We start from the raw sequence: 24,941 nt of genomic DNA on the forward strand, positions 1-24,941 counted from the left end.
CACTTCCCCAGATGAACGTGAAAAGTATCTGCTCTGAAACTTCATTATGGGAATGCCAAATGTTCTCTTGATAACAGAGCCTATGGCAGTATGAGCTTTATTGTAGTTTCCCTTAGCAAGTGTTGATGGATTTATGGAGGGCTTCATTAAATATCGGCTTAAAGGATATCCGCTATCGCCCGCTTGTCAAAAGAAAAAATAATATCAAAGCCATCCCTGCAGATCAGAGATGCAGGTGTTAACAGTGCCTTATAATCTGGTAGTGTTTAACTTGCCAATTAATTGCAGTAGTCTTGTCTGAGTTCAGATGTTTAAAAGATAAATTTAAAAGATGAATGCATCTTGTGGAGGTGTTGGGCACATGTACAATGATCCCACATTGCTAACGATTCTTGCTTCAGCATCCCAGTTCATGTTTGCATTTCTGCTACTAAAAAATGCTCCTTGCCAGCAATGATTCTGTCTGTGTGTGTGTGTGTGCTGCTGGGAATGGGCAGCTTTGGCACATTTGCTCTTATTTTAAGATTGACTGTCATAGTCAAAGCCTATTTCAGTACTGCCTTGAGACAGAATGATGTTTCCCTGCACCAAAGCCACCTCTTTCCTTGTTGTTTGTGGGAATGAGTCAGTGGCATGGGGAAATAATGTGGTGTGTGAGGCTGCCTGCTGCACAGTTACTGCATGACTGCAAGTTTTCAAGCCCTTAGCAACCAAATCCCTACTGCTGCACACTCGTCTTCTTTACAAATGGTGCAGCTGCAAACACAGCTCTGGAACAAAGCTCAAAATACCATATGTGATGGGTTTCATTTCCAGACAAAGAAGGTGTACCTGGTATTAGTAAAATGTGCACTTATGGAATCAGATAATAGCAGGTACAAAGAATAATGTCACAACTTGAATTCCCTGTGGAATCAAATATTTTGTGCAACCAGTTATACACCTGCAGTCTGAGTCATCATCTTAGATGTCAGAATTGTCTATAATTTGATACTCGTGTTTAAAGGAAAAAAAAAAAAAGAATAAACAAGATAAGCAGAACCAAATGTAGTTCCAAAATTGATTTACTCTTCTAGCATACAAAAAGTCAAATAGAATACTTTTATTATGATATTTTACAGTGTTCATCAGGCAAAAAACACTGGAGTCCTATGCATAAAAAGCCTCATTTAATGAAAGAAAATTTATAGCATATTGTGCTAAATAAGTACAGTTTGCAAGTGCATTGTCAAAACCACCCTCCATTGTTTGAGTGGGAAACTGACACTAGGGCTTGTTGGAAGAATATTGGCATGCCCTGAAAACAGAGTTTATTTACATATTCTTTAATCAGTGGAGCTTAGAGACCTGGATCCATTTGGGGATCAGTGAAACACGCTGGAAGGCATCACCCGTGGGTGAGAAGCTGGTGTCCAGGGCAGAGAGGAGGAGGCAAAGGCCACAGGTACAGTGGTCTCTAACACAGAGGTGAAACGGAAAAGTGGGGGAAATGGCAAAAAAGATGAGGCAGGAAGGCTTGTTTCCAGACAGTGGGAATCACTACATTAAAGGCTCACGGGCATAGAAATTTCTGGGTTGCTTTTGGCTCACCCTGCCAGCCAGTTGTGTCCATAGGCTGTGTTTTGTAAGGCTGAATTGTCACTTGTCTTTGCAAATGTGAATGGCAGAAGGGACTTGTGACTCCATAGTGCATCAAACTCGACCAACAAGCATGCTTGTGCTGCCTGCTCTGGGAGAAGGTATTAAATCATTCCACTTGACAATCTGGCAGTTCTGTACAACCCTTCACATTAAAAATGGGACTCAACCTTGGACTTGACAATAAACAATTTCTGGGTTTGAAATGGGAGCTGTATTGTGCAGTGATGAAAACACTGACAGCTTTTGATAAACTTTCCCTGTAGGACAGCCTTGGAAGAGGCCAAGTGGTCCAGAATCGGTTCTGTAACAAATCATTTGGTGGGGGGGAAGCAGGGAGGGGAATAAACCTCTGCTTGCTGTGGTGCTATTTAATCATCTGTGCAAAAAAAGTTCCAGGAGAAAAAAAACATTGATATTAACTTCAAATTATGGAATATAAATCAGCTCCTCTTGATTAGCAGTTGTGCAGTGTGAATTCTGCAGCTTTGCAAGGGCTTTTTTTGTGAGCTTTGAGTTCTGTGCTTACAAAGAAAGTGAGCATCAGAATAGCTAAAAATACATATAATTTCACTTGATTTAGCCAATTTAACTTCTCAGTCTGAGACTGAAGGTTTTCCTTTGGGCATTCCTTCTCAACAGCCAAATGAAAATCAAAGGCTTGGAAATTAGGGGAGTGCACACCTGCTGTGACTGTTGGGATCACACGTAAAATCTTTATAGCAAAGCTAATGCTGTGCAAGAAATAAATCAAGGAGTGGGTTTGGCCCACTGGGTTACAGTCTAGTCTAGATCTTGCACAGGGATTTTCTAACTAAAAATAAAGAAAGTTACAGTACAAAGCAGAAAATTGTAGTGCCTTTAAGGGAAACTTTGAAAGTTTGTTTGAATCTCCAGATGCTGCAGGAATAAGTCTGCAGGCTGCAGTATTACTGTCACTTGATTTCTATCATCCTTTGCCAAACTCATTATCCCTGATTATGTAGATACATATAAACCTGGCTGTGCATCCCTTTGCCACTCTTTTAGGACTGCTGGAATTGAGAGTGATTGTACAGCAGTCAGTTGTACAACCACGTTCTTGGGTGGCAGAGTTGGGCAATGTGCAGAAGTGATGTGAAGGAAGTTCAGCTGGGATGTCACACATTTCTGTTTGAAACACAAAGATACCAAGGGCTAAAATGTAGTGCTTAAAGGAATGTTGGCTGTTTTAAAATCCAGTGCTACTTCCATCTCAAAGCAAATAACATTTGATAAGTTTTATTTGCATTACAGATCGAGCTTTGGGACTGGAGGCTGGGATTATAATTTCATCCAGTTACAGCATTAGCCAGTGGTTTTGTGGCAATGGTGTTGTCAGTTTCAGCAAGTTTGGTCAAGTACAACATCCTGTTGTACTGTTAGGTTTTTCAGTTGCTTCTTTTATTAAATTACCATTTGAAGTTATCATATATTTTCTCTCATTTATTAAAAAAAATTAAAATTCTGCAGTTGAATATGAAAAAAGGTTGAGCAAATATGTTACAGGGGCTGAAATGTTTGTGGGAGGATAAGGGATTTTTATTTGTACTTCAGTTGTCCCCATGAGTGGATAAGAACAGTAGATTGAGAAATAAGAAATTGAAACATGGTAATACCACATTGAAATGCAGCCTAAAAGTTGGTTCTACAAACAGCTTCTGTAGTAAGACTGCCCTAGTTACAATGACATTGAAAATATCTGCCTCATCCTCAGTACTGGTGCCTGGAACTGGTGTAAGTATTAATTATGTTGCTGAAAGGTCCTTGTTACAAAATGGCAGCATGACTGTTTCAACTGTAAAGAAAAAAATTAAATGGCAAGTGCAGTTTTTGTGCTGATGTAATCCATAGTGTAACCTGAGCTAGAATATAGAGAGGGCAAGAAAGGGAAGAGAGCTACCCAAAAGCTCACTATTTGCTCCTCTTTTGTTTTTTAATATATTATTTATTCTTTTTTTCAGTCTTCATTCTTCACTGGCAAAGTACTGAATATTATTTAAGATCACCTTGAGCTTGTTGTAAGACATAAAAACACCCCTTATCTTGAAAAAAAAACAGTAAGTTTGAGGTATGCTACTTTTTGGTGTGTTAAAACAAATGGTGTTTCTGAACTTACACTCGGGTTTCCTCACTCATTCTCTGCCCTTGGTCATTGAGATTGTGGCATTTTAGTTCTGCAGAACCCTGAGTAGTTGTGGTGAGATGAGTAGATGAGATCTGGCAGGCTGGGACTGCAGGCAGCTGTGGGGAGTAGCTACAACAACTGAGACACCCATTATAAGTGCTGTAAATATGGCTGCATGGCTAAGTAGGCATGATGAGTCTTTAGCTAATCTTTCCAACCAGGTTATTTATTTAATGAAGGATTTTACAGACTGTTTGCAAAGGGATGAGAAATAAAATGGACTAGAAAGAGGTTCAGATTTTGGGGTGACTGGAACTGTGGTGGAAGATGCCGAGATGGATGTAGAAATCTCTTTTGTATGATCTTTATCTGCACTGGGCATTTCCTCCATCTGCATAGGTGCACTGGTGTAAATCTTGGTGTTTTCAAAGAGAAAGAAGCTACACTGGCACCAGTGACAGCCTACAGCAGGTTTGCTGCCCTCACTGGTGTGGCATGAGCAAACATTGACAGGCAATGCCCACAGCAGCTGGAGAACTGTTACCAAACCAGTAACCTCGTTGGCTGGGTGCTATCAGCACCCACAGGAACCTGCCCACAACAGGCACGGGCTCCGTGAGTGCTCAGTGCAGGCAAGGCTTTGGATACAGAAAATGTCTTAACACCCATGTTATGATCCCCCCTCAAGGTGAATCTGGCTGATAAAGCTCCTGGTTTAAGCCTGTGCCCTCCTGAGGCTGCAGCACTCTTGCTGGTGCTGCTTGGATGTTAGCAGGCTGCACTCAGCATCCAGCCCCTAATGGGATTTGATTAGAATAAATAAATAAAGGAGCTCACCCAGACAGATGTTTTTTGTCAAACCAGTCCCTTTGCAGAGCTGACGTGGATAGAACACAGCCACACAGAAAGGAAAGTGTTACAGGGGAATGGAGAAGCAGGAGGAAGTGATCTGAATGGGATGGAGGCTGGATCCCCATTGACCAGCTGTGACACTGTGACACAGGGCTGCCACCTGACTAGCTAGACAAGCTGAAGCTTTTTTTAATTTGTTACTATTACCAACAATTTCTCAATCATTTGGTTTTCTCCACTGACTTTAACTAAGCTCCCACCAGGCTACCATCACAGTTTCTGGTGACTGTCCAGGTACCATTTAGTGTTAGACTTCCCTATTTGTTGTTTTCTAGATGTAATTTAACATTCCATGTTTTGAGAAGGTTGCATTATCTGACCACTTGTCTTGACCAGTTTTGTTTATGATGGTATCACTAGGAAATTGTACTTTATTTAAATAGGACCATTGCAGTACCAGTTTCTAATCCGCATTATGAAATCTATCTTTGCCACTGGGAATTTTGTGTTTCGTGTTTGAATGAGAAATAAGGTCAACAGCATGAAAGGTACATGGGGTGGAGCATAGAAGAGTTGGAGTGGAGCAGGACAAGTGGAAGGAGAAGACAGAACAGGTGTCAAACATTGGGCAGAAATTAGGTGGAGGAGGTATATGAAGAAACCAGTGGGAAAGATTATGGTGGCACCTAGGAACCCTGTCTGATAAAAGACAAAATTTATTAGGCCAGGCAGGTTCTGTAGCCCACTGCTTTACTGGAATCTGATTTGTATACCTAGTTTTTATGAAGATTTAGTCACTGTAATTGTAAAGAAAAGCTTGAAGTCATACACAAAATAGAAATGCTATGGCAATTTGTACTTAACTTTGCAGAGGAAATATGAACTGGGATCCAGAAACAAGCACTGCCAGCAGCAGGTGAAGGTCACTGAGAAAGCAGGGTGTGAGCAGCAGCAGCACAACCCTGTAATATCGGGGGTGGGCATGAAGAAAGGGAAACCCAGTTTGCACCTCGGTACGTGCTACAGGAGGCTGACAACATAAGGGATGTGGTGTGGGCCTCACACCTGAGGAAACACAGGAGGCCACGGGTGTCGAAGGCCAATGGTGCTGCTGTGGCAGTGTTGAGCCCAGAGAGTGACGCGAGTGGGAAATGAAGAGGGGTGCGTGGGACACGGAGGGGAAGGGGCGAGCTGGTAGCCTGGCATGACTCGGTGGTCTGGCTCCTCGAGTGCGGGGCTACATGCGGAGCAGGTGTCAGGGCTGGGCTGGGCGGGGTTGGGCGGGGCGGGGCTGACCCGATCCAGCCCTGCAGGGCCGAACCGGCTCGGGCGTTCTGGTGCAGGTAGAGAGGTTTGGAACGGCCCAGGAGCAATAAGCGAACCGGGCCGGGAGGGCGGAGCGCACCGGGGCGGGCGGAGCGGACGCAGCACCTGCGTGCTGGGATCCCGGCGGCGCCGAGCCCGGCCCCTTCGGAGGAGCCGCCAGACGGCGGCGAGCCGGACCGAGGCGCTGCTGGGAAGCGCATCCCGCCCCACTCCTCCCCGCAAGCCGCGGCCATGACCGACAACATCCCACTGCAGCCGGTCCGGCAGAAGAAGCGGATGGACAGCAAGCACCGCAGTGGGTGAGCTGCTCCGCGGGGCGGCAGCTGCCGCGGGTCCGGGGCTCGGGGCCCAGCTCCTCTTCCAGCCGCCGCTGCTTTGCGGGGAGCGGGCAGCGCGACCCCCGGGCTCCTGGCCTGGTGGGCCGGCGGTTCGGTCCCGCGACGGAGCCTCTGCGGGATGCCCGGGGCTGGCGGAACGCAGGCGGCAACCGCGTAGCCCAGCGCTGCGCGGCCGCGGTCCGAGCCCAGGAGGAGGAGGAGGGGTGAGGCGGCGGGCAGGCTGTCGCTGACAGGTTGCTCCTGACGCCATTGCCGTGGCACGCCCGGGCGCAGGGCAGGATCCTGCCGGGCGGTGCTGCGCGGCGAGCGGGGACAGCCATCAGCGCCTTGCGTAGGGAAAACATCATCCCATGGCGGCCCTTATCCTCATCGCCTGCTCCATTAGAGCCTTCCAGACAAAGAGGTGCCTGGGAAGTGGCGAGCGCGGCTGATGGTCTCCGGGCCCGGCCCGGAGAAGTGGGGCAACAAACGCCCCGGGCGAGAGGCGGCCGTGTCACCGGCTGCCGGACACCGGCCTTGCCGCCCTCCTCTTTGCCATCCCCGATGCTGCACCGGGCGCGGGACTGCAGGATTTACCGCCCGCTCCTTGGCCTTTGCTGAGGAGTAGGTTTGGACCAGAAATGGTGTTTGTAGGTCTGTAACAAAGGTTTGTGTCTAAACGCAGAATGTTCTGTTTAACTCCATTAGTTAATGCAGTGCACTATCTTCAGGAGGGGATGTGTTCCTAATGGAGGTTTTGTGTATGTATACTGGTGTCCCCATGAAGGAAGTTAAATAAGAAAAATGATCCTTTTAGTACTGTTTCAGTAGGAAATTGTACCACTATCCAGACAGGTTGATTTTTACACAGTGAGGTGTACAGGGTATCCAAGTTACCTGGCTGTCAGTTGTTGCAGTGCTTCATTTGTGGCTGTATAGTTTGTTTTTTAAACTGTGGTGATACTAACAAAGTAAACCAAAACATCCAAGGAAATCCTGTCTGTAACAACAAGAGGGAATTGATACTTTTCCCGTTGTTTGTTATGTCTTTCATCGTTTTGATTCAGATTTCTCTTAACTGAAGTTGTTTATAGTTGGTTCATTAACAGCATGAATTATTCCTTATTATCCACATTGTTTCTAAGAATTGGTGTTGCAATATTACTGCCAGTTGACACTGAGCTGGGAGGTGTGTGTGATGCAGCAAGTAATTCCCCAGTGTCTGTGTAACATGCATCACTGGGCAAGTTCCACAAGGTGCGGCCACTGTGGCCTTCTCTTTGGTGATGTGATTTAAAGGGATCAGGGAGAGGTGGATGCCTGAGACATTTCTCAAAGCTTTTTGAACGATTTATCTTCCTAAAGTTCTCTAATCTCCATCAAGACCCTCTTGGGTATTATGATGTGGTTAGTAGTGTCTAAGAGAAATTGCCCTCATTTATTAGTAATCTGATTTTAATGATACTGTGGATAGCAAAACATGGAGGTCAAGCAAATCCAAACTGATATTATAAACTAAGGAAATCAAATAAGTCAGGGAGAGGCCCTGATGTCACATCCAGAACAAAGTCCTGGGGATTCTAATACAAAATCAAGACCTTCTTTCTTCTGTTTCCTCTGAGAAAAATCCAAACATAGCACTTCCAAGTCATCTTCCTTGGTACATATGGGATATGCAAGTCTTGAAAGACTTCACCTTTACATAGACCTGCCTGCTGGTTTTACTGTGGGGGGTATTCTCATGCTAGTTGGGGTAATTTTGTTCCAGATTTCTGTCTGTGGGGTCTTCTGAGGCATGGAACAGATTTCATTTCATGTACTGAATGACTTCATAGAAAAGAAACACCTAACTCTCACGTGGGCAGCAAAGGGCAGGTGTCAGCCAAGTGAAGCTTTCATTACAGCCTCAGCCTCTAGCATGCTTTGAAGAGCAGCTGGGGAGAAACTTGCACAGTAGCTTTGCTGAGATGAGTGATGGTACAGGCAGCTGAGATCTGTGTCAAAGAGAAACCACGTGGGAGAAATGGTTATCTATTTCTGAGCATAACTTTAATGTCTATCTTCCTTGCTGCAGTCAAAGGCTAAGCTCTGATTTCTGCAGCTGTATGCCTTGTATTCAGACATATTCTTCCAAATACTTTGCAGCACTCTGAAAACCACTATAAGATATGTGCCAATTAGGAGGGAAGGATAGCATTAGCTGCAGCAGGACTGTCAGCAGGATGGTGAGTCTGCTTCCCAGGGGCTGAGCTCTGCTGGGGAGGGAGCTGCAAGTTCCTGAGACACCCCAGATGCTTCGTTCAGTGCATGACATGAGTTTTTCCCTAAATAGCTTATGGTCTCAGTCCACAATCGTTCAAGGCATTTTTCTGAAACCAGCAAAGTGCTGTGCTCATGCCTCTGCAATGTAGGGAGGCCTTGATCCAGAGATGTGGAAGGAAGAATGGGGAATGAGACAGGGAAGGAGGAGCTTTCCAGTAATATTTCGTGCAGCCATTCCATTGTATGTGCATGTGTACTCTGGCTCTATTTAAAATGGCAAATTCCATTTCAAAGTCAACAGAGAGAGATGGGAGCTCCTGCCTTCTGTCTGCCTGCCTGTGGGTGTGCTTCAGCACGTGCAGAGCTGGGCTGGTTTCCCACAGCTGAGCTGTTTTGCACCACAGCACTTGGTGGATAGGGAAGGGTGGGATGCAGGAATATCTGTGCTTCTTGTCCCATCCTGAGCCCCCCTGGCTGTGCTGTCGAAAGGCCTGAGACAGGGGAGTGTTTAAATCGTGTGAAGCTGCATAAAGAGGCTTGATGGTCATGTATGGCTCTGGGTTTTGTTGCTTGGGCTTTTTGTTTTGTTGGTTTTGGTTTTGGTATTTTTTTTTATCAGTGTAAAATTATTTACGTGCTTTTAAAATAATGAAATGTGAAAGGTTGGTTTGTATATTAAAGGTGAGAAGAACTTGAGGACACAGCCTGTGAGAAACGTAGAAACATAATTTGAGAAATGTGCGTGTTGTAGAAGTGATTAAATATGTTTATTAACTTCAGGTCTAATTTGACAAATACTACCCCAATATTACACATATGTGACACTTTTTTCCATTAGGTTTCTTTTACATGAAAAATGCCTGTGAAAACATTTTTCATTAGCTCTGTCAAATACTCCTCCATCAAACGATGGATTTATAAATAAAAACTGCTTCTTGGTAATGCCAGTTCATCTGGCATCTCACAATCAATCTGTCGTATTACTGCTTCTTGTATCATCACTAAGAATGTGTTTTTGTAAACAAATATCATCCCAAGTGAAGTACACAGTAGACTTTGTGCTCTTCACCATCTTCTGTATTCATATAGATTTCTGATTCCTGTGGCAGATTAATAGCCACATCACTTACAGCATTCAAAGTTTTGGGTACAGTTCACATTGAAAGACATGCTTTTGAGTGGTTGTGATTTTGGTGGGTTTTTTATGTGGTGGTGGATTTTTTTTGTGTTTTGTTTTGTTTTGAAAGGAACAGGAACATGATACCGTCTGAAATGTTCCTTGTTACATTCACCACCCATCATTCTGCATTGGCTTTCCCTTTTGCTCTGAGCATGAGTTGTGTTTTCACAGCACATGGGCATCTCAAATCAGATGTCCAGTGCCATGACTCAGGACTTTGCACTGTAAGCATGACCATCTCTCCTCACAGTACAAGTCCTTGGCAGTTCTAGGGGCTTTTGCTTTGGCTTCTGTGAGTGTGTAGCAGCCATGCAGTGCCAGCAAGTGCCAGGCATTCACCGGGTTTGCACCATGTGTTGTGCCAACTCAACCTGGTGCAGTAATAAAAGTGGCTGTGGAGATCAGTGTTTACTCACATTGCAGCATTGGCACATGTAAGACAGGAAAGGCTCAAGCAGTGAAACTGTCCTGTCTGCACATGACCCTGGGCAGGTCAATGAAATCTATCTTTAGTCTATTAAAACACGATCTGCTATCACAGCCACTCCTTGTGTAAAGTACTCTGTAAAGATCACAGATGTCACATAGAGGATTTCAAAGCAGAACTAATGAGCTTAGTAATGTATTCTTCATCAGTGAAGTTTAAGACATCATTGAAAATTTTTAAAAATTAAAATTATGGCAATGGAATATCCTTGGGGGGTTGGTAATGAACGGCTGCCTTTGAGAGAGAACACGAGGTTCTGTGCTTGAGAAATGTCTGTGTTCTTACCAAAAGCTCCTTTGTTAACTTATTCCCACAAGCCATGAGCTGGCACTTGCGCAGTGAGTGTGCCAAGAGAACTGTCACAGCTTTACCTTTTCACAAGCCAGGGGTTGGATTGTGGGTTTCTGCTCTGTACCTGCCTGGCAAGGCACAGGCAGCATGCAGGAGGGAGTTGAGGAGCAAGAGAAGAACCCAAGGTCACAGAGCAGGTGAGCTGAACGCCAGAACTAGGATTGACTAGTTGCCTTTGTAACAAAAACTCTTTGGGGATCTTAGAAGGGATTAGGGGGTTAAGATCAGCTTTTGCTGATTTTTCATGTTCTACAGCCGTGGGGGTATGAGTTAATTGCTCAGCACTACACGCTCCAGAGGAGACTGCAAGACAATGATGTCATGGGATTCCTGAGTGCTGATAAACCTCAGTTAAAGTGTTGCAATGTGTGACTGTTATTGCTGGTTGTAGTATTGTGTTCATTGGTTGTACTTTTTTTCTTTTTTTTTTTTTTTTTTTTAAACAAATTACATTGCGTAGAAATATTGTGCTAAACGGCTACGTAGGACACTTCTTGGTAGAAATGCTGGATATTCTTTACTTTAGCATTGATACTACTGATAATCACTTTCAAAAACTCACTAAGCAGGAAGTTTTTGTTTGTCTAATTAGACTTTCAGTTTGCTTTCCCTGTAATTCAGGGGTTTACGAAAACTCTGATTCTAGACAAGCAAGAATTTTACAAAACTTATTTTTACACAGCATATTCTCTCCCTGCCCTTTCTTGTACTTGGAACTGCATTATTTTTACATTGGTTTTCAAACCTTATAAAAACACGGCATTTGTAAATTCAGATTCTTCCAGCAACTTCTTCCCTCTTCGCTATGTAAAAGCTGAGAGAGGTCATGGCTTTAATTGCAGAATGTGTGCTAAATTTTGGGTAATTTCACTTTTGTGCAATTGCCTTTTAGTTCCCTGTCTCTGTAGGTGCTGTCAGTATTGGAGGCTGCCATTCCATTTAGAACCACACGATTGTAAGCAGTGTTGCAGTGCTAGGTGTTAGCATTCAGAGTTAGTTTATTTCTAGTCATTTGGGAAAGCCTAAGAGCAACGTAATTGTATGTAAACAGTTGGCAGAGCACATTTTTCCTAAGGTAAAACATGCTGCTTAGTTTGTGGGGTTAATTTGCCATTTACATTCATGAATTAAAAATGGTGATAAGTCATTTAACTCATTAAAATGTCTAGGAGTCTGCTTTGGAGATTTAGGTATTGGTCTCCACAGATATTTGTAAAGTTCTCTGGACCACACCGGTGAATTTTACTTTGTATTAAAAAAAAAAAAAAAAAAAAAAACATAGGAAATTTATTAAACTATAGTAGTTTAATAGTTGAGGTTTATCCTATTGTAAATATTATGATATAGGTGTTTAGGTATCATTGCTGTTGAGTACAATCCCTAAAAGAGGCTCAGCCTAAAAAATAAACACAAGTAACTGGTTTCAGATGTCTGATAACAAGGAGAGACTGACTTGCTCTGTAACTGGGAAGCATGCTGTGCAGATATCTATTTTCTATTGTGATCCAAATACCACCATTTTCAGTACTTTCTATCTAAATATATTTGGGATATAAGGGACTATTTGTCTGCAGTGTTTATCTGCAAGCACAAAAAAACCCCCTGAAATTAAAAGGTGTCACGCTAATAAAATATACTTGTGAAGTAGAGTTTATGAATTTGAATGTTTAACACCAACTTTACTTAGTGTCTTGTTGGTAGCTGCTTTTCAGATGTGGGTATTAAACAACTGTGTGGGAAAGAAATATCTATTCAATTTTCCTTAACAAGAAAAACAGTTTGTAGATTTGACATAAAATTGGTAGCTTCAGTGGTGAACGTAACTTTTTGAGGTGGGTTACTTTTAGGGTACTTATGTTAATTACGGTTTCACGGTACCACCTAGCGAATAATCAAAGATGGAAGATCTATTGGTGTCTTAGAAAGGTAGCAAATACAAAACAACAGGCAATGTCCCTGTCTAAAATTAGCAGAGATGGCAGTAGTGGTTCTTCAAGTCTGTGGAGAGTCTGGCTCTTGTATATACTTGAACAGTAAAGCATCTTAATTTATTTCATTCTAATAATTTAATGTAGGTGGTCATTGTTATCAGGGTTCTGAAATGTTCACGTTATTCTCTGTGTTTATTTCTGTCAGATATTCCCACATTCACTTAATTTTCTCTTCTTCAGTAAATGAACAATTTACAAGCCAAATAACTGCAGAGTCTTTGATAAAGTTGATTGCTGCATGGTCAGTGATAAATGTGTGTAGGTGAAAGCAGTGGGCTTGCTATTGAAATTGAGGGACCTAACCAAGCACTCTGGTTTGGGGATTGTGAGCTTGACTTACATGGCGCTGGTAAGAGGCATTTGGCAGCATCTAAATCTTGTGATTTCATGCTTCTTCAGTACTGATGTGTGGGTGCTTTGTAGTGCTCCATCTTGTCAGCATTTTGGTCTGAAAGATGCTATGATTGAGAAAACCTTCTGTGTTTGGTTGGCACCTTTACACTTAAGGCTTGGGTTGCTTTTGAGCACAGACTAGAGAAAATCCACCTTTTCAGGGCTCATCTCCCACTCTTCATTAAATCTAATAATGTCAAAGCGATTTGATATGCAAAACCCTTTGTCTAGTTTTCTAGCTTCTCTGAAGCTTTTCTAGCATCAGCTGATAAGGGGGCGGCCCCCAGCCCCACCCAGAGGAATATAAAGGGCTGCGAAGAGCTGCCCCACCTTCTGCTGGTGGTCTCAGGTGAGGCCAATCAATCAGCTGATGAGGGGGCAGCACCCAGCCCTGCCCAGAGGGATACAAGGGGCTGCGAGGAGCGCCAGCGACCCAGAGCATGGCGAACAGGAGCAGGCAAACAGGAACGGGGCACAGCAGTTAGCGCGAGCAGGAGGGGCACAGCCACCTCCCAACTCTCTTGAAGGAGCAATGGTCTCTAAAAAAGCAAAACTTGGTGCTGTTAAGACGCAGGGTGTGCCCACACAGACAGAACCCCTGAAGAGGGACAGCAAGAGGGACGTAGCTGTTCAGGCCTCTGGCTGAGTGTCTGAGCCTTGTGTTAGTTACAACTACAGCTACAAAGAAAAAAAGAAGGGTAGTTGTAGTTGGGGACTCCCTTCTGAGGTGAACTGAGGGCCCTATATGTCGACCAGACCCATCCCACAGGGAGGTCTGCTGCCTTCCTGGGGCCCGGGTGAGGGATATTAGTAGGAGACTCCCCCAGCTAATTCGGCCTTCTGATTATTACCCACTGTTGGTAGTCCAGGCTGGCAAAAAACTTCCTTAAGTATTTATTTTGGTCACATGTGTATTTAACTGAAGTTATGTGGCAGAATGCTGTGATTCAAGAGTGGTTTCTGGAAAGATAACAGTGGTTTCTGGAAAGATGCTTGTAAGAGCTCTGAAGCTTTTGGTTATCAGTCTGGCTGATCCTGGCTTTCTGAAATGCCAGTGAAATTCACTCAATAGGATTGGGAAGGGATTTGCTTTCAGTAAAAAGCAGTGACAACAGACAAATGACCCTTTTAGGGTTTGGGAGGGCACAGTGCTGCAAATTTTGAACAGAGGCTTTATCAAGGTAGAAGAGAGATTGCAGAAAAGTATTCACATCTCATATACTGATGCTCTGAGTCATTGCCACAAGCAGGGATTCATTACGTAGAGCAGTGTGTGTTTTTGTTCACTAAACTTGGTGTGAGAGCTGAGCTTTCCCTGCCCATGGCCGCCACTCCTAGGCCCCACTCCAGGCCTCTGAAGCCCCTGGCGGGCAGGCTGAGGCGGCCTGAGGGCTGCGCTGGGCGGGCTCCAGCCTGTGGAAGGAAAGTCACGATTCTCTGGTGTTATCATTGCATAACGAGTTGTGTGTTAATCCTTCCAAGTTTTCTTAGAGAATAAGTGTTTTCTGTCGCCTCACCCGCGGGTCTTTCAGGTGAGAAAAGCAGCGTTTAGCCATTTGTAGGCTGCGCAGTGGTTTCCCAAACACAGAATGTGGATTTGTTGTGTGTGACGCCCGGCTGTGTGCTGGAGGAGATTTCAACTTGGGTGGTTTCAAATATAGGCACCAGATGCCATCGTTGGGATTTATTTATTGACTCTGGTGATTCCAGAGCTCCCCAGCAGTAGCAGGGAGAGGCTGGGGCATCAGCAGGACCGGGGCTGCTGAGGGGACCCTTGGTGCCCTGTTGTGTGCTCGTGGTTTGTGTAGGTTCTCACAGCAGCTCAGCTCACATTTTACAGCCTGGATTTTAAGTATCTACCCCAGAGACAAAAAGGAATCCTTTAGTAACCATATCCGTTTCAGTGAAGGTTACGTGGCTTTCCTGGATTTCCATGTAACTTCTAGCAAATGGCAGAAATTACATCAAATATATGGCTCTTAGCGTAAGCCTGAGTTGAAAAAGGAAAAAAATAAGTCAGCATGCTAATGTGTTTATATTTTATTTATTTTGAACAAGTTTTGAAAAACTGGCATTACAAGATGCAAAAAGTAATCATTGGGCTGGGTAGTTGAATAGTGATGATATTTAATAGAGCAAGGAGTAGGTGAGTCATAGGAATGTATTAAAGTTAACTCATTAATTTAATTAATGTTCCCTTCTATAGGTGTTGTGAGTGCTTAAGATGCTGTGGGAGGAGAGACCCAAGGCCTCGTACTGTTTGGCTTGGCCATCCAGAGAAGAGAGACCAGAGGTACCCTCGCAATGTGATCAACAATCAGAAGTACAACTTTTTTACATTTCTCCCTGGGGTAAGTGTGAAAAAAAGTCTCTTTTCATCATCCCACCCCAATGTGTTCTCCAATTTCAGTGGTTTTACAGTAGACAGGTGCAGAGCTTGGAACTGGAGAAAATAATTATTGTTTGGGTTGTGTTTGGGCCTACTGCAAAGGCTGCCTTAGAGCAGCAACAAACCAGACACAATTTCTGAGTGTCCAAGATTACTTTGAGACTGCTCTAAGTTAGCATGTAAACACTAGAGGCACATGCAAAAATGTTTTTGGTGGCTAGTACAATATGCATGACTTCTGAACTCTGTTAATCTCTTTTCTATCTCTTTTTTTTTAAATTTTTTTTCCAGGTGTTGTTCAACCAGTTCAAATACTTCTTCAACCTTTATTTCTTGCTTTTGGCCTGCTCTCAATTTGTCGTTGAAATGAGGCTTGGTGCACTTTACACATACTGGGTTCCTCTGGTAGGTCATTTAATTTTTATTTTTTTTTTTACTGAAGGTAGTTTTAGTGTGTGACACAATTTCTTGTGTTACCTTTTCTGTCAGGTTTTTTATGATTTTGTTGGCTTACTTCTTCAGGCCTGCTCTGTACGTGTTGTAGCACAGATGCCTATTCTGGCCTTAAGGGTTATTTGTAGAGGTGTGATGGGGATGTGAGAGGACTGTGCCTCCAACTTTTTCACCAGGGAAAGAGCTTGTGTCACTGGCCATGGTGACTGCAAGGGAAGAAGGACTTTGTGAATAACCTAAGAAAATTACTGGAGACCAGGCAACGTGTGCTGTTCACAGCATTATGGTGCTCATGGAGGGTGTGCATGGGGTATTGCACCCTCCTGGGTTGATCCATGCTTGCAGAAGCCTGGACCAGCCTGGCAACTGTAGTGAAGGACAAAAGGGCACCTTTCAAAAGTGACCTTAATGAGTGGCCAGATGCACAATGATGGCAAATTATGTTCCCCTGCCAAACAGTTTGACCTGTGGCCTTGGGATAGGTCAACAGGCTGCTTCATAGTTTAACCACATTGTAAAAAACAAATGAAAAAAACTGAGAACCTTCCCTCTACAAACCTCCCACATATAAAAATAAATATACAGAGACATACTCGCACTCACTCAAGGTGCAGATGCTCTTTTTTTCCTGTAAGCTATTTGCCCTTTTCTTTTGATAGCCACGTTTCACTTGTGATCAAAGAAAACCAATAATAATTAGGTTTTGAAGCAGAAACTCCAGTGCTGTCAAAGGACAGAAAGAGAAATAATTGCATAGAATGGGCTTCTGAAATCACTAAAATGCACAGCATGAGCCAGTTACGGTTGCTTAAATATAGGTACCTTTTTTATTTTAAATCCCAGTAGAACTATTATTTCTTTTTCTATGTGACTAACTTCTCCACTGCACTTCAGCTCATCATATTGTTGAATAATTTTGGTTCAGAGGAGTGTTTTGTCCAGCTGCCTCCTCAAAGCAGAGCTGTCTTTAAACTTAGGTTGGTTTAACTCATCTCCCTGATTTTTTTAAATCTCTAAGGATACATGTCCTTTTTACTTTAAAGAAATGACACAAAACCAACTGGAAATTGATTAAGAAAGCACAAGGGTCTTTCTAAGACACTACATGTGCACTGATTTGAGAAATGAAGGTGGCAGAAATTTTTTACTCTATGAAGAGAAGAGCAAAGGAAATTTTTTGTGCTTTTTAGACTTTCAGTACAATGAAATCTCTAGTAAAAGCCAGAAGGAAGTGAAGGGGCAGCTGTGGAACATTGGTGCTAAATTTCTGTTCATGTTGATGCCTGATCTTGCTGAATTCTCTCTTGAGTGTGTGCTGTATTGCATTTGCTGTATGAATCTTAACACAAGTGTCCTAAGACCCAGTCCTATAAAGTATATGTGCACAAAGAAGATCTCTTTCTGGGTTTTGCATAGGCAGTTGTGACTTGTCTGTGCCAGGTGAGCAATTAGAATTTGGCATATAAGCTGTCAGAAAGCAGGAAAAGAAAGGTTCACTACTGGCTGTTAATGTGAGTGTTGGGGATGGAATGACACAGTGAGTCAGCACATGTGGGAATATTTTTGGGCTATTATTTGAAGACCCTTGAAATAGCTGAAATCTAAGTTGAAAAGAACTGTTGCTTTTTTATTTTAGTTTGAAAAGCAGATGGGAATTTCTAGCTGAAAGCATGAATGCAACTTGTAAATAGAAATGCTCATTCTTGTCTTGATTTGTTGGTTATGGGAATGAGAGGTCTTCTACAGTGGTGCAAAAACAACTAGGGTTTTGGTCCTGAATTCTGAGGAGAGGAAATGCTTCTCTGAAAATATGATTTTCTTATTTTATTTATTATAAATACCGAATTTAATACGAGCATTAAAAAAAAAAAATTACTTGCCCATCCTTGGGTCTCTTCATGTGCCTGCATTTTTAAATACTGCAGAAACATACAACATCACATTTCAAGACATATTAACTAATCCAGGTCATCCATTTTGGCACATAGGGGCTATTTAGTTTTATTATAGGCTCGTGAGAGCTAGCAGGTGAAGTGTGCCTTAGTATTTTAGTAATTAAACGAACTGCTCTCCTGCAGTCTTAGCAGGTCAGTAGCTCTTAGATCATTATTCATAATTTTTCGTTGTTAAAAAAGTATGTGAGAATCTGAATTGTTATTGTGTTGGGCTGTGTTAGCAGTGCTCCACAGCAAGACTTCTGTGAGGTGGTGGTGAAGTTTAGGTTGACAAGTTCATTGTGCCCAGTTTAACACAGACACACAGTTTTTGGAGGTGTGTGCTCAGCCATTCCTGATAAAAATGAAGTTACTTAAAATTGGAAATTGCAACCCACTGGCAAAATTTTCTGATTTGATAAGTGGGGATTTACAGACATTTTCATGTGTTCTTCTTGTAACCCTTAGTTTCTAACATCACCCTGCCCCTTTTTAAAAGAAAAAGGTTTCTTACAGAGGTAATGGGTACATGGTTGCAATTTTCAAGAATGCAGGCTGGAAAAAGTTAATTTTTCTTCTGAAATTGATGTGGAGTGTTTTAACTGTCTAGAGTCTATGACTGCATAAGTAATTGTTTTCCATTAATTAATTTATTTTTTAAAATACATATAGTGAAGGATGTAATGTGGGCATTTTCCTCATGGCAAGAGGAAAGGAAATGACTGCTCATATTCATAGAAAAATAGGACGGAAGCCCTAGTGTGACAAATGTGTAATTATACTGTGGGTATTTCACATCTGTGTATTTAGATTACACATACTCAGCCTACACACTAAGCAACAGACACATGAATACACATGTATTATATATCTCTGTGTGCAGGAAAGGGTTATATGAAGTTTCAATACAGATTTCTGAATAAAGAAATCTCCCAGATGAGGTGGGCTAACTTTGGCCCTGTAGCGGAGAGCACATTGAGAGATCTGTCATGCTGGGCTTGGGTGTAACCCCTCTCAGTCTTGGTTACTCACCTGTGAAGTGAGATGAAATACATTATTTACACTCTTCAGCTAAACTTTGCAAAGATTTGCCTGGAGGTTACCGGCAAAGTACTTCACAGACACAACCTGAGAAACAACCATGGGTTGTTTTTTTTTTTTTTAAGCAACAAGTGTGTTAGTTGTCAGTTTGCTGTTGAGGAGTGTAGCATCACCATAATGATTCAGTGAGAGGCGACAGAGTAAGGAAATGCAGATTGTTGGCACTGGTACTGATAAATACTGTTCTTATTGGAGGCAGATGTGATTTTTCCTGACCTTTTCATCCATTCTGTTTTCCCTCTTCTGCTCCTTTTAGGGATTTGTGCTCGCTGTCACCGTCATCCGAGAGGCCGCGGAGGAGATCAGATGTTACATGCGCGACAAGGAAGTGAACTCGCAGATCTACAGCAAGCTCACAGCGAGAGGTCAGCCCGGTGGCTCCAGGAGCGCACCCGCTGCATCCTGGCACGGCTGCGGCAGCGCCAGGGGTTGCAACTCAATCAAACCCCGCTGACAGTCAGAGAAGCAGAGTTCAAGGAATGGGGAGGGGATTATGGCCTCGCAGGCACGTGGCTTCGTGGCCACACCACTGCTCCTGCTGTTGCGGAGGATTTGGGGGTGCGGGTGGCATCCCGTCTCCATGAGCCTTGCCTGGCTGCTGCAGATGCTGGGATTTGTGGAGTTTTTCCCAGGGAGATGAATAGTTAAAACACGGTGTGTGTGTGTTTGTGTGTGTGTTTGTGTGTGTTAATCGCATCAGATAACTTCGGGCCTTATCTCAGTGACTCATGGCATGGGAGGTGGGCAGTCAGTTCGTTTACACACTCAGGAGCCTGTGTGGTGTGCTGGGAGTTCACTGCAGCCAGAGCAGGACTAACAGGCAGCTGATAATGATATTTTTAAACCTCACTTGCTCCTGACCCCAGAATAGGCCAAAACTTATTTCCCAATTATTGCCCATTGTTGGTGGATTGGAGTTACCAGAGAAAATGAAACTGGATTTGAATCACCTTAGGTTATGGATGTAGATGTTTCCAGAAGGGAAATGTGATTTCCTTCCTGTAAAACTGTGACGTGAGAGAAATGCTCCTTAATGTTGCACGGATGAAAGGAGGGAGGGGCAAATACAGCAAACAGAATAGTAGGAAGAAAACAAGAATGGAGCTATAGTAGATATGATGTGTGTGTTGTTTGGGTTTTTTTGTTTGTTTGTTTGTTTTTCTTCCAGTTTTGGTAATGATGCTATCTGTCTTGCTTTTGCAAGTGTTTGTTGCTTGTTCATGCTGTCAATAAGAGAGTCACATGTAAGACAGATTCCTCATAAGCCACTAATTTATATTATTTAATTGAAACCACAGAAGTGTGGTTAAAAGAGAGAGGAGGATCCACATAAGCAGATTGTGTGCAAAAGCACTTTACTAGAAGAATTAAACCTAGATCTGGAAAATTGTCAGAAGAAGGTTATGCAGAGGTACATTCAAATAATGAGGGTGTAGTTACACTGTGTTCTAGTGTCTAGGACTGGAGACCCTTTCAGCACAGGTGCTGCAAATCATAGCTAAGTGGAACTACTGTGTGTACTGAAGGAGCTTGTACCTGAATGTGTTAAATTTAAGGTAACTTGCTCAACATCCTGAGGTGTTCCATCACTTACTGAACATGCAATACCAGTTGAGTTTCATAGTTTTTTCTGGGATGTATCAGACATTGACTTACATCATGCAAGTCCTTTGTGTAAAAGAAACTCCGTGATAAGTTATCACATTTTTGTGCATTTTTGTTAGCAGAACTGATGTAATTTTGCAATATTGTATATTTTTTATCTACAACATCTTTAGCCCCCTTCCTCCAACTCTGAGGAATTTGGAGACCTCATTTGTAAGTGAGCACAGGCTGCAGCTCAGCTGTGTCATATCCCTGGCTCAGACCATTGTTTACAGCTGGGCAGTACAAAGGCATTTAAATTCTGGTTTGAAAAATCTAATGTTGCCTCACCAAGGAGCTATTCCTAATACCATGACAATGATGGTGAGGCCAGGGTTTTGTTTTTAAAAAGAGAATGAACTGAATTTAAGCTTTTTCTTTTTTTTTTTTTTTTTTCTTTTTCCCCTCAGTTTCTTTGTTACAGAAGTTCACACCCCTGAACTAAGATGCAATGAACTAGGTGTAGTAAAAATATGCTACTTCCAACAATTTCCCTTTTAAAAAATGACTGCTTTTAAAAAGTAATTGGTTAAGGCTTTCTCTATATATTTCACGTGCTGGGAATTATGAGGATATCCAAACCTAGGGAGTTTGAATTTCTGAATATTAAATCCTCTTTTAATAACATGTTCTTACTATAACACTTAAAATGCTTGGCAACCAACAAAAGCCTCATCCAACAGGGGTGTACTACATCTATTTAAAGATATAAAAGAGTTGCCTTCTGGATTCTATTCAATGATCTATAAGGGGCCTGACCTCTCCTTTAGTTCTTTTCATATTGCTATTACGTTTCCCATGAATGATTTCCCTCCCCCCAGTCCTTTAACTTTTCTAATTTTGTGAAAGAAACCAAGGAGGATTGGCAGCTGGGCACTATCTCAAAATCTTAAGTTACTTTATTTAACACAAATTCAGTGCAGAAACAGCAATAGGACTCTCTAGTAGTATAGGTTTGGAATAGGAAAAACACAGAAAATTATTTATGATTGTCTTGTGGTTTGGGGAGAAGAATAATTTTCTGTCTCTCACTGAATCTCATTACTCAAGCTTTTCAGGAGATCTGAACATCTACTTTTTCTCTGATTAAAAGCTTAGCACCTCTGAGAATCACCTCGGAGCAAGGAAGTACTTTGTGAGGCCACCATGGCTGGGAGATGCAAGGGTTTGGTTTGTTTTATTGTATCTGTTAGAACAGTTTAAAAAAGTAGGCAAACTTTCAAGGAAGCCCTTCATCAGGTGAGAAGTAGAAGCAGCAAGTATCACAATATTTTGTGAACAGCTCATCCACTAGCTTTCAGTGTAGCTGAGAAAGCCCTTTGTAGGATTTACCTTGGACTATTTACAAGGCTGTTCCATTTTTGGAGGGTGAAATAGTATGATTCATGCTTTAGGATATTGGCACAGCCCTGTAATGAAAAGGGGCAGTGCAGGAGGGTCCTGATGCACAACTTCACAGTACAAGCACTTCCTTATATGCAGTTTTAAATAGGGTTTGAAGTAAGCACAGTTTGAAGTGCTTTCCCAAATCGGGATTCTCCTGGCCTCTTTGTGCAGGGTTCCTGGAGCCCTGGGCAGAGGCACAGCTCCTGCCACCAGCTGGGAGCTCTCCAGCTCTCCCCCAGCCTGCTCTCCCACTCCTGGGGGGTATTTTGGATTTGCAGCTTTGCTCCTGTATGAGAAACTTCTTTCATGCACTCTTCGCGTTAAGCTTTTTAAGATTCACTAAGCTGCTTGCTTTGTAGAGAAAAAGAGAGAATCCTCTTTGGATCATGTTTTATTTTGAATATGGCTGCTAAGTTCCAGGGACTAATCTTTTTGGAGGGCAGTGTAAGGCAGAGTGGACAGTAGTGCATTTGCTGAGTTCCTTTATTTGATATAACAGTAAAAAAACTCCACCCTGAACCTTTTACCTTTTTTCTACTAATATGATCCATTTATGTTCCAAAATGATAAAACCAGCAGACTTCTGGAAATCACTTTTTTTTTTTTTTTTTTTTTTTTTTTTTTATAGAAAGCTCTCCATTTAAAGGGCAGTTGTTTGGATTGTAATAAAAAAATAATCAAATTTCAATCCCCTATTCATAAACCTACAAGACTCCCTGTGTTCAGAAGTCTGTGTGCTGACTTTCTGCTTGATAGAAAGCTGGAACTGTGCTTGCAAATTCTTGGTTTGTTTTTCTTCTCTCGCACCCCCCTCCCCGGGTAACACTGCATAATGGAGAGAAACTCCACAGAAAGAAATGGGAAAAGACCTCCTACTGAGGAGTGCTACTTAAGATACAGATCATTGGCATTTACCAGCCATATAAAAACAATATTTTCCCAAACCCTCTGAGTCCTGCTCCACAGTTTATGCAGCATAAGGCTGCAAAAGCCAAAAGTTTGGTGCAGCACATCCAAACAACTTTTTTTTTTTTTTTAAATGCATTTGATTGTTTTAACAAATCTCTGGCTTAATTTTGAATTCCAAATAAGGTGTTTTGATAAGTTCCTTAATGAAGCTCTGCAGTTCTATTGTGAAATCTTAATGTAAGTGGTCATGTAGTACAAAAAAAGGCAACTCTCTTAACTAATTTATTTAACACTTTAAATACTCTGCTTTATGGTACATCCATCACACTGAAGATTTGGTGATAATTCCAAAGACCATACCTGAAGTTGGAACCAGCTGCATTTTTATTGTGTTTAAATATTTTTATCTTAAAAAAATAACCAGGACACAGGGAGGAATGAAGCAAATATCAATCCTATTTTAAGAAGTTATTTTTTTAAAAAGTAACGTGTCGGGACTATAAATTGCTTTTTAAGATTGTGTTAATCACTGACATGTTCTGATAAACTTCAGAAAATAGAAACTGGGAGCATTTTAAGTGCTAAATAAACGTATTCAGGGGAAGCACTTCTAAAAGCATTTGTAAAAGCAATAACTTACTACTACAAAAATACTTTAATAGTTGAGCAATATTGGTAAATGAAGCAGTTGTATTATTAGCTAGTTTCTTTAGCATGCATGGGAAAACATTTAATGTTTAGGAGGTAGTTTCCCCACAAAAGGAAAAAGAAATTACAGAATTCCCAAGATCAAAATAAAACTAATTCAACTAAGTTGTGTTACAGGAGTCCTGAGTCAAAGAAAACATCTGGTCCCACGCCTTCTTAGCAGCACATATGGTACATGCTGCAGGGATGTCATCCATGAGAGGCCAGGAGTATGGCTGGAAAAGCAGAATTAGCTTTGCTACCTAAAAGGGCATCTCATTTATACAGGAGTTATAAAAATGTGTATTGGTTAGAAAGGTCCTTTCTTTGACCTTAAAACAGCTTGGGTTGGGAGGGTTATTGAACAAGACAAATCTGCTCCAGCTGCTTTGATTTTTCTCATATAGGAAAAAATCTAAAGCAGATGATACCGTTTTCAGAATGATGGTGCAAAAAGCCTTTTTATGCATAATGATAGGAAATTATCTTGGTGTAACTTTGTTCAGGCATTAATTTTTCTTTTTGGGTGTGAATTTGCATAACTAAGGAAATAACTACAGAAATAAATTTTCATTCATGAACCCTGTAGGTAGCACTTCCTATACTGATAGTCACCAAATAAATTTTTGTGACCATCAAGAGAAATACCTAAAATGTGGTTAAATAAATCCACCTCTCCTTCCAAGAGCTTTTTTGAAAAGTTGTTTAGGAATTGCTATGCCTGTGGGGGAAGATATCACAGGCTTTTTTTTTTTTTTTTTTTTTTTTTTCTTCTTTACACAGGAGTATATTCAAAAGCACTTTTTGTCGTTTCATGAATAACCGTATTTAAAGGGGAGGAAGAGATGTTATCTGTCAGACCCTTTTAGTGTCATAGTACCTAACTTTGTATAGCCCATACAGAAGACTGCCAGGGATGCTTTTTTGGATCCTCTTGGAGTGCAGCTTTTCTTTTCAAGCCTCTGCGTAATGGACTCTTAATCCCCGGCATGCTTCCTGCCCCGGCAGAGATGTCTTTAGCCCAGCATTTGTTTTGTTTACTCCTTTTTTTTTTTTTTTTTTTTTTTTTTAAACTAAAAATCTTGCAAGGCCAAACCCAGAATCTGTGAAAGACCTATGAGATATTTGTGAAATGGGCCATGACTGCTTATAATTTGTAGGAATAATTACAGCATGTAAGGAAGTCTGCATTTATTAGCAGCAGTGATGAAGCATGTTAAGCACACAGTGTGTCACCAAAGCAGCAGGCTGCCAGGAGCCCAGAATGGCTTTCATTGTTAATTTGGAGCAGAAACACTGAAGCATATCCTGAGAAGGATGCTAATGAAGGGACTGCCAGTAGTAAAATCCTAGTGACCTTTGTGCTTTGTGCTAATTTCTATTCCCCTCCCTTCCCCCTTCTCCTTTCCCCCTGAGCTGCTATCTGGCCAGTTAGCACATGAATTTTGAGGTACAGTAGGAGTGTTGTCCATGCCAGGGTGAGCTCCACGTGCCT

At 42.1% G+C, this 24,941-nt stretch overlaps 1 protein-coding gene across 1 annotated transcript in view; it reads left to right on the forward strand.

Annotated features, from left to right (window-relative positions):
- The first annotated feature begins 5,919 nt into the window (after nucleotides 1-5,919).
- The window catches only part of ATP9A (ATPase phospholipid transporting 9A (putative)), a 58,732-nt gene continuing 39,710 nt past the window's right edge, over nucleotides 5,920-24,941 (forward strand). Inside the window, exons 1-4 of the mRNA XM_071760008.1 lie at nucleotides 5,920-6,261; nucleotides 15,150-15,294; nucleotides 15,624-15,737; nucleotides 19,077-19,185. Coding sequence (XP_071616109.1) covers nucleotides 6,194-6,261; nucleotides 15,150-15,294; nucleotides 15,624-15,737; nucleotides 19,077-19,185 — 436 coding nt within the window. The 5' untranslated portion in view covers nucleotides 5,920-6,193. The remainder of the gene's footprint in view (nucleotides 6,262-15,149; nucleotides 15,295-15,623; nucleotides 15,738-19,076; nucleotides 19,186-24,941) is intronic.

This window comes from Heliangelus exortis, chromosome 16 (genome assembly GCF_036169615.1).
Source record: "Heliangelus exortis chromosome 16, bHelExo1.hap1, whole genome shotgun sequence".
Lineage (NCBI taxonomy): Eukaryota > Metazoa > Chordata > Aves > Apodiformes > Trochilidae > Heliangelus > Heliangelus exortis.